We start from the raw sequence: 10,715 nt of genomic DNA, 5'->3' as shown, positions 1-10,715 counted from the left end.
TCGGAAGTCGGAAGAGAAGAAGTTAACCGAGGATGACTTGGTACTTCTTGAAAAGATACTGTCTCTAATATGTAATAATTCTTCAGAAAAACCCACAGCCCAGCAACTTCAGATTTTATGGAAAGCTGTTAATTGGCCTGAAGGTACAGAAACACTCTTTAAAATGTAACTAGAAAGCAGAAAGTATATCTTTTAATTTCATACTACTGGTGTTTCTAGGTTAAATAAAAGTTGACATGTTAGTTGAAATTCGCATGGGGAAAAACTTCACAAAAAGGATTCACTATACCACTGTAACTCATAGTCTTGCTCTGGTCACATACCTTAAGAGAATCTGAAGGTAATGGGATGATCCCATACATGGACCATTTTGTATACTCTTTCAGAGCATCTGTGGGTTCCCTGCAAGCCATCCACGAAACTCTATCTGACCTGTTAAACATAGGCTAGAAACATTTGCTATAAGTATGTTTCCTTTTATTTAGTTAATTCTTTTTTATTCTAAAAGTGTCCTCTTCCCCATTATTTTTTCATGTAATTGATTTATTGGAGAAAAAATCATTTTTCCTGCAAAATGTCCTATATTTTGAATTTGGCTGATCACTTAATGTGTTCCTCTATCTCTGTTTTTCCTGCTAGACATAATTAGATTCTGGTTCAGTAGTTTTTTTCAGGTGAATATCCTTTATAAATGATGTTGCATACTACCTTTATATCACAGGGCCCATAATTTCTGCTTTCCTCACTTTTAATGATGTTAAGGTTGTTTAGCGCATTCATTTACATGGTGTCTACCCAGTCCCTTAAATATAAATCCTTCCACCAATGTGTATAATAAGCATCCTGTTGTCATTTGTGAACTGGAATTCTCCTATGAAGAACTTTCCCTCAATTCTTTGGTCTTGTTTTAGAATTTTTTAAAAGCAAGGTCCCAATCCTATTCTTTGCACAAAGATTTATTGAATACTCACTGTATGTCAAGCTATTTTAATAACCCAGGAGAGTTACCATATTTTTAAAGTAATGTGATCTTGTAGCAATAAATACAGTTTCTATAAATATGAAAAATCAGTTAACACAAGTTTCAGAACTATACACATTTTGTAAAGCAGGCATATGATTTTTAATGTTTTTTTAACATTAATGAATTTTTCTTTTCAATAGATATTGTCTTTCCTGCACTTGACATTCTTCGGTTATCAATTAAACATCCCAGGTTCAGCAGCCATCTCATCAGTCTTCTGAACCCTAAAGGAAAGCCAGCAAACCAGCTGCTTGCTCTCAGGACTTTTTGCAATTGTTTTGTTGGCCAGGCAGGACAAAAGCTCATGATGTCCCAGAGGGAATCACTACTGTCCCATGCAATAGAACTGAAATCAGGGAGCAATAAGAACATTCACATTGCTCTGGCTACATTAACCCTGAACTATTCTGTTTGTTTTCATAAAGACCATAACATTGAAGGGAAAGCTCAGTGCTTGTCAGTAATTAGCACAGTCTTGGAAGTTGTACAAGACCTGGAAGCCACTTTTAGACTTCTTGTGGCTCTTGGGACACTTATCAGTGATGATTCAAACGCTGTACAATTAGCCAAATCTTTAGGCGTTGATTCTCAAATAAAAAAGTATGCCTCGGTATCAGAACCAGCTAAAGTAAGTGAATGCTGTAGACTTATCCTAAATTTACTGTAACAGTGGGCTTGGGGACTGAGATTTTAAATTGGTAAGTTTTTTTTTTTTCTCACATTTCACGTGTCTGATTACAGATGATGAAAACAATGCTGTGGATTAAGTAAAATTTCAGATCTTGTAAAGTGGGGGCGGGGGAGGGGAAACAAAGGAGAAATAAAATTTTTGCACTGATGAACTGTGAAATTTTCCTGGGTAATGGGGATAGGTTTTTTAATAGTTCAGATATAAATTAAGAATGAGCTATGACCAACAGCAACACAACTACAGTGGTGTAGTTCCCTTACCTTAGCCAACTAGGAGAAGACAAGGGCTTTTATTTATGTAATCTGCTTTACTACTTATATACCCCAGACTGTTACTTGTTGGTGGTTGTCTTTTATTTAATTTCTGCTCTACTCATTTTCATTGCTGGATTCTTTCAACAGCACTGATTGATTTCAAGGTTTTGTTTTAGGACAACTACTTTAGAATTTTTAAAATTAAATTTGTTATAAATTATTCCATATATTGAAAAGATATAAAATAATTTCTTCATTTAAGTCCTTTGTAAATAGAAAGTTTGTTTGATGGCTCATTTTTAGTTCAAGTAAAAGCAAATTACTAAGCTGTGTTATGTGTATCAGTTCAGACAGATGAAGCTCCAAATTGACTACAGGCTTATGATCCAGTTTCTTTTCCCCTTCACTATTTGAGGTAACTTCATTATTCATTCCAGTTTCGATATCTGATTGTCTATTTTTGGTCATTTCCATTATATCAAAGGGAATTTGGAATGTGTTGAATATTATCAGGCAATTGAGCGAGCGAGAATACATCAAACTGTTATTTGCAAGTCGAGAGACTGTCATGGGAAATTAGTATTTTTGAGCCTCTAACATGGTCCCGGTATAGTGCTAAACACTTGGATATTTAATTCCCAAATCCTGTTAAATGTAGGGTGATGTTATCTCTATTTTCAGAAGTAAAGATAGTGGGATGAATCATGATGGGAAAAAAGGAAAAGTACAAACCATAACATACTTCCTAGAGAGGGAGGGGTCACAAATTTGTCTATGAACATCCTAGCAATGAACATCAAGAAGGAACCAACCCATTAATTATATAATTTATTGTGTCTAAGAGAACCTTAATTTCTTAAGAGAAGTGTAACTATTCTTAATCTAAAATAGTGAGCATCATTCCCAACATTTATGATATTTAGAACCATGAATTTCCTGGCTTAATGCCAAATTGCAGTCTAAGAAGAACAGTTCCTCCCCAATGAGAGAGGAATGGTTTGATTATCTAGATTAAGCCAAGGAAAAACTTTTGGAATATCAAAAGAGAATGGGTAAAATGTAAATTGAGGGGATATGTATTTTGCTAAGTATTAAATTGCAATTTTCTGGTGTGTACCCAGACGTTAAATATTGTTTGCTGTTTCCATTAGTTACCCGTGCTTTGCTTTTTGTCGAATTGGGATTTAGGGGGTTAAGTCAAAGTTAAATGACTGCATTAAGAGTGTAACTGGGTCAGCCTGGTTCAGTGCTTACAATACAGTGCTTTCTTTTTAACATGTTGTGTTTAGCATGCAATTGTAAGTACAATTTATCTGCAATATTTTGAAATACTAGGTACCTTTGAATAATGGTAGGATGTAAAGTCTTCGTTAAGAATAGGAGTTTACTCTTCAAAATGTAAGGGGTGGCAAATGGTAAACACTGTTTGCTTCCCATTAGTGTGCAAGTGTTTTTATAACCACTTTTATTATACTGTTATGTCATGTTTATTGAAGAAAAATTACAAAATACAGTTTAGCAAAAAGGAAAAAAAATCCCACTTGAAAGATTAAGTGATAAGTGGTGATCTAATTGTTTTAAAGATTTTTTTAAGTTACTTTTTTCCATGATTCCCTTATTATTTTTTTCTGAATAGAAAAATACACATTCATTGAATAAAACACACACACATTAAATAAAAATTGCCTATAATTCCACTACCCAGAGAGAATCATTCTTGACATCTTGTGCCATATCAATTGGTATGTAAACATGTTTTATTTTTTAAAAAAAGGATCGTATGATACACATTGTTCAATAACCTGATTTTTAAACTTGACATATAGTACACATATTTCCACCTTAATAAATATGTTATATTGATGTGCCCATTTCCTATTATCTGACATTGTTTCCTATTTCAGCTATCAAGCAATGCTATGGCAAATCTCACAAGTTTCTTACTAATTCCTTCGGATACATTTTATACTTGGAATTGGTGGGTCAAGTTAATGCACATTTTTAAACTTCGATAAATGTTGCCAAATCACCTCCAGTGGTAAAAGTCTTGGAGTGAATGTTCTTCATATTGCATTAGAAACAGTTGCCTGCAAAAGAGCTAAGTTATCATTGTCTCTAATTCATTAACTATTATAGTCCCCCTCTGGCATTACATTTTTAAAAATGAGCATTTTAGGGAATTCTCTGGCTGTCCAGTGGTTAGGATTCCACGCTTCCACTGCAGGGGGGCAGGGTTCGATCCCTGGTTAGAGAACTAAGATCCCCCATGCCACACGGTGTGGCCAATAAATAAATAAATAAAACGAGCATGTTATGATTTTTCATGACTAGCTGAATTTATAATTAAATAACAATGTGACAAAATTTTTTTATCTACCTCATAATCTTCTTAAAATAATGGAAGAAGCATAGCTAAAAACCTTCTTCACAAAGATAATTCTGGGGATAAGACTGGGTTATGGCTTCCTTAGCAGTTACCACTGTATACTATGGTTATTTTGTGAAAAAATAATAAAATGTATAGAGGATCATTAGTGACGTATCATCCTTTCTAGAGGTCTTGAGATATAAATTACCCACCTGAGAATAGGAAATGTTATTCAGTCATTTTAAAAAATAACTTATTATTACTCTAATTTCTAGTGCATTTTTCTGTAGAAAATTATACACAGTATCTCAGTCTGTTTCAGTCTGTTGTAGTCTGCTACAACAAAAATACCATAGATTTGGTGGCTTAAACAACAAACATTTACTTCTCACAGTTCCAGAGACTGGAAGGTCCAAGATAAAGGTGCTGGCATATTTGGTGTTTGGTAAAGGCTCACTTTCTGGCTCTTAGATGCTGTCTTCCTGTGTCCTTGCATGGCAGAAGGGAGGGGGGAGCTCTCTGGGGACCCCTCAATCCTGAGGGCTCCACTCTCATGATCTAATCACCTCCCAAAGGCTCCACCTCCAAATACCATCACGTAAGAGATTATGTTTCAACATATTTTGAAGAGGCACATTCAGTCTGTAGCACACAGTGTAGTTGTCATTATAAATACAATTTTGAAGACTTTCATTTAACATCATTTTTCCATGTGTTTCCTTTCAATTTTTTAATGAAAATGTTCATACATACAATGAACACTCATGGACTTGCCAACTAGGTTCTGCAGTTGTTAACATTTTGCCATATTTGCTTTATCTCTATTGTTAATACTTCCATTTGAAATTATTTTAAAATAAGTTACAAATAACACACTTATCAACTAAATACTTCATTATGCATCTTTTAAGAAAAAAACATTTTAAAGAATATTCTTATTAATAACCACATACTAAAAGAATTAGTAATTTCATAACATCTAATATCCAGTGTATATTCAAATTTCCTCATTGTCCTAAGAATGTTTTTTATAACTTTTGTTCTAAAGGATCTAATCTAAAAATTCAAGTTTTATGTATTGAATTTAGTTATTTGGTTATATGGCTCTTTGATCTCTTAATCTATAACAGTTCCTCTATCTCTCTTTTTTTTTTTTTTAATCATTGACTTTGAAGTGTGTTGGCCAATCCAGAATGTTAACTACTCCCATTTTGTATTTGTAAAAAATATTCTTATAACCCTACTGTATTATCTACTGTTGCTTAATAAATTACCTCAATACTTAGTGACTTAAAATAACACAAATTTATTATCTCAAATTTTCTGTGAGTGAGGAATCCTGCCACAACTTAGCTGGTTCCTCTGCTGCTTTGTTTCACATGAGGCTGCAATCAAGGTGCCCACCAAGGCTGGGGGTCTCAGCTGAAGGCTGGACTGGGGAAGGATGCATTTTTTTAAGCTCACTTACATAGTTAGTGTTCAGTTCTTTTTGATTGCTGAGTTAAGGACCTCAGTTCCTAGCTGGCTGTTGGCCAGAGGCTGCCATCAGTTTTGCCTGGTGGGCCTCCCTGACATGGCCAGTTGCTTCATCAAAGCCAGGAAGAGAGAGTCTGCTAGCAGGACCAACAAGAATCTTTATAATTTAATCACAAACATGACATCCCCTCAACATCAAGATACTCTATTGCTTGGAAGTAAATTACTCAAGAGAAGTGGATTACACAAGGTTATGAATACCAGGGAGAGGGATCTTTGGTGGCCCTCTTAGAATTTGCCTGCCACACCTATTTCCTATAAACAGAAAGCTAAATCCAAAGGCTTGGGTAGATTGAAATTAGACTATTGTGGCCACAATATTCACAGGTGATTAGTACCTGTTTTTTGTTTGTTTGTTTTTTTACTTGATTGCATCATATCTGAGCTTCCTTAATGATGTTTTCCTTCGCTTGACTAAAGGACGTTAGGAGAATAAACATGGTATAATTGGCATTCTAGTTACCATCTCAACAAAGATGGGCGAACATTTTTTTTGGAGGGGGACATTTTTTTAAAGTTTTCTTGTTCTTAAATATTTTTCCACCTGTCTGCTTCCCAAAGTGGTTATCAGGTTTTATTTGTTTAATATTTGAAATTAGGATGCTTGTTTTCCAAGGATACTAAGAGAGGCAGGATCTTGACTTTGAGGGCAAAAGTAAACCACTCGTGCCTGTCATGGAGGAAAATAGCCTTCAGAATAAGGTGGGTAATGGAAGTTTTAGAGGAGAAAGCTGACCAACATACTTCTGTAAAGTAGGTAAGCTGATATTGATGCTAGGCCTAAGATGAATTCCTGGGACTTAAAACTTGACCCTGGGTTTCCTGGACATTTTATAATAAATCAGAAAAGTATAATGTCCAAGTGGCAATGATATTTTCATTAGATAAGATGTAATAGAGATAACATCACTCTACATTTAAGGCATATGATATAGCAATGTTTACTCAATGGTTTGCAACTGTATTTAAAACCAACCAGTTGAGCAGCATTGCAAAGAACAGATGAATTTAAGTAAACTAAATAGCATGCATTAAGCAAGTACATTATGCTATTTCCTATGTTTACCATTATTTCCATGGGGCAAGTACTGCTAGTAATCTTACTTTTATAGGTGAAGAAACTGAAAGAGGTCAAGTAAATTTTTTTGACAAGTCAGTAGTAACAAAACAACAAAATTATATTTAAAAAATGATGTTGGCAAAACTGGATATCCATATGGAGAAAAATCTCAATTTGTAGTAGCCACTTCACTTTATCATGATAGCAACTATGATGGTTGGTAGTGGCATGTAGGGTTGATACATAGAGCAGAAAAAAGTGGCCTGAAACAAGTCCTCAAACCACATTTCTTTCATTCGTGTGTCCTCAAAGGAACTAATAAATTCAAGAAATGTTTGCTTACATCTACATCATTTAAAATTTCAGTAGAGCAACCAGAGATGCACTGTAATACAGCAAAAGAGTACTGGGTTTGGAGTTAAAAAGCCATATAGTTCAGTGATATTTCCACCACTTACTAATGAGTTAAGGCAAGTTACTTAACCTCAGTCCCAGTTTACACATCTCTACATTGAGATTTCATAAAATAGAAGAATACGATATTTGTGTAAAAGCCTAGCAAAATACGGGTTTCCCTGGTTGCACAGTGGTTAAGAATCCACCTGCCAATGCAGGGGACACAGGTTCGAGCCCTGGTCCGGGAAGATCCCACATGCCGCGGAGTAACTAAGCCCATGCGTCACAACTACTGAGCCTGCGCTCTAGAGCCTTTGAGCCCAACTACTGAAGCCTGTGCGCCTAAAGCCGGTGCTCTGCAACAAGAGAAGCCACAACAATGAGAAGCCCAAGCACCGCAAGGAAGAGCAGCCCCCGCTCACCGCATCTAGAGAAAGCCCGCGCATAGCAATGAAGACCCAACGCAGCCAAAAAAAAAAAAAAAAAGCCTAGCAAAATATCTGCCACATTTGTGTTTACCAGGCATTACTTTCAAAGATAACCAAGTCTAACATCTTCTTTAACAATGAAAGTGACTGCTGTGTACGAAGAATATTTAAAAGGAAAAGAAAAATACTAGATTTTATTGCTACAGAGGGAAAAGGTGCCCATGTAGGTGGTAGGGGGTGGTGGTGTCCTGATGATTTTTTAATAAAAGCAGTTGGTTGGAACTCTAAACACAAATATCCTTACACTTCTTTATAATGCCACAGAACCTCACCATGAAATATACAGGCATTTCTGTTAGAATATAAGAATCACATCTACCCATCCTATAGCTGTAGTATTGAACAGTGACTCATTTGATATCAAACAGCGTTGAAGGTCCTTCTCATAACTAGCAGAGAAATACAAGGAAAGAGGGGGCAGGGGGAGTCTAGAAAGTATGCATATAAGTTAACTATAGCCACAGTAATACTGCACAGAAAACAATAACAAAAACGATAGCATTTATTTAGCTCAGGAGTTAACAAGTTCGGGGTTTGGCTGATCCTGGCTAGGCTCATTTGTGACTGCTCTACTCTGGACTTGACTGGATAGCTTAGCTGGGGCAGCTGAGCCCTATTTGTCTCCTCTTTCTCCTGGGACCAATGGGCTAGTCTGAGTATATAATTTTTATGGTGATGGTGGAAGCACAAGAGTGAACCATCCTAACTGCACAAGCCTTTTTTTCTTTTTTTGCACAAGCTGTTTTTGAGACTGCTTGCTGCACATCTGCTAATATCCCCTTGGCTTCATTAAGTCATATGGTTGACTCCACTTTGCAGGAATTATGTCTCTAGTCAGTGGAAGAAGGACATCAAATTACATGGCAAAGGGCACAAATACAGAGAGGTGAAGACCTGGAGCCATTAATGCCATTTACCACAGTGACGACATAGAAAGAAGCTCTGTGTGGATCTGCAACTTCTCAGTACAGAGTTTAACAAGCATTGAGTTTCTAGCATGTGCCAGATACTGTATTATATGTTGAGACTACAAAGATATGTAATACACGGCCTCTGTTCATGAGAACCAACAGTATTTTGAAGAAGATATTAGCAAGTGCCTGCAGTGGAGAGTTTTGGTTGCTCTGTAGGGAGAAGAGTAGGCTATAAAGGAAAAAGCGGCTAATCTTAGCACGGTTCAGAATGCAAGTGATTTGGAAGGGTTTTAAATAAGAAGTGATACTTGAAGTGAAACCTTAGATGTAGTTAAGGTGAGTGGAGGTGGGGTTTTTGAATAGTCTCGGAGGGTATATTTCTAGGAAAGCTATGGGGCAGCAGAAATAAATGCTGTTCCTGGAACATCTTACATGTCGTAAGTTGTATTAATTAGGACTCTAGGTTGCAAGTGACAGAAAGTAACAGATCAGCTTAAAAAAAAAAAAAAGAATTATTGGCTCACTGATGAAAAATGACACCATTAGGACTTTCTGTGTCTTGTTTCAGCAAGTGTCTCTTGTTGGTCTCATTCTCTTAGCATCCTTCCCAGGACAGGGAACACGACAACTAGCAGCTATGAGGTAACTTCCTTATAGTTCATCATTTAAGATGAAAGAGGAAAATTCTCATCTAATGTCTCTTTATAAAATTCCAGAGGAGTACTGATTGGCCCCAGCATTAATGCATCCTGTCCCTAGCCAATCACTGTGATTAATGCTCACTGGGTTAACTCACTGAAGAGTAGTTATGAAAATGGCCTATAAATCCCAATCTCTGTCCACCCTCCCGCATATTTGTTCCAGGGCAGAAAAGCAGTCCTGCATCTGCTTGCACAGCTTTTAAGTTCATAACAATATTTAGTGCTGGGCCTCTTAAGCTCTATAATATTGGGTTGAACCATATGAAACTGTCACCATTCAACCAGTTTTGACTTAGAAAAAAGGCAATTTCATATGGTTCAACCTACATAGACAATGGCATCTCACTGACTCTAAGCCAACCTGGATGTCTCTGTCATATTCACACCATGAGTCAAAGCCCTTTCCCTGTCTTCATGACCTCATTTAAGCTTAATTACCTCCTTAAACTCCCTACCCCAAATATAGTTATATTGGGTTATATACAAATTTTGGAGGAACATAATTCAGTTCATAACAAGGTCACAACAGTTACATGTTATTGATTTTATGTATTTATTCTGTCTGTGAATATACTGTAATATTCCCATTCCTTTCAGGCATGAGACTTAATGAGGCCAATATGGAACTCCTGAGGGCACAGTGGGCTTGGCCTCAGCACTGACTTTAGAAGGCAAATATAAGGGTGGAATGTGGAGTGGAGACAGCTATTTTCCCAGACCTGGGATTGCCCCTGCAACCTGGTTTGTTTTAGGCACTTACTAAATAAGTGCTGAGTGACTGAGACAGGTAGGGAATGTGGTCAAAGAGAGGTTTCTTTTTTCAACTGCTTTCTGTCACCTCAATGAAAGTTAGAAAATTACTACCACCCAGGTAGTGTTGCACTATCCTTACCTTTTTCCTTCTGTGGCTAAAGACCTCAGCTGAGACCACTGAAGCCAAAAGGTGACACATTTTTTTATGTGTTCTTGATCTCTGATTTTAAAACCTGGTTTGTGTTTAGATCCAAAAATCCCACACAGCAGCCCACAAAAGCTAACGTTCATAAAACTATGACCCATAATCTATTTTCAAAAACTCACTCGTCTTTTTCTTGTCCCTCATGCACTCTATGCAGGAAATACATAATCTTCGGAAATACTCCCTAAATTCTCTTCTATTCTTTTCCATTGCTGCCTTCACACACTGCTCCTTTTCTTTTGCATTTCTTGCCTCAAATCCCTTTAAAAAATGGTCTGGGATCTCCTTATTGGTCACCTCCACTCCTAAACTCTTCTTGTTTTCC

General features: G+C 36.5%; 1 protein-coding gene across 1 annotated transcript in view; it reads left to right on the top strand.

Annotated features, from left to right (window-relative positions):
• The window catches only part of PLAA (phospholipase A2 activating protein), a 37,498-nt gene extending 35,807 nt beyond the window's left edge, over positions 1-1,691 (top strand). Inside the window, exons 14-15 of the mRNA XM_007455922.1 lie at positions 8-143; positions 1,165-1,691. Coding sequence (XP_007455984.1) covers positions 8-143; positions 1,165-1,691 — 663 coding nt within the window. The remainder of the gene's footprint in view (positions 1-7; positions 144-1,164) is intronic.
• Positions 1,692-10,715: the final 9,024 nt, after the last annotated feature.

The sequence above is a fragment of the Lipotes vexillifer genome, unplaced genomic scaffold (assembly GCF_000442215.2).
Source record: "Lipotes vexillifer unplaced genomic scaffold, Lipotes_vexillifer_v1.1 scaffold644, whole genome shotgun sequence".
Taxonomy (NCBI): domain Eukaryota; kingdom Metazoa; phylum Chordata; class Mammalia; order Artiodactyla; family Lipotidae; genus Lipotes; species Lipotes vexillifer.
The sequence above is the reverse complement of the archived record's forward strand: the minus strand, read 5'-3'. Positions and strand labels throughout refer to the sequence as shown.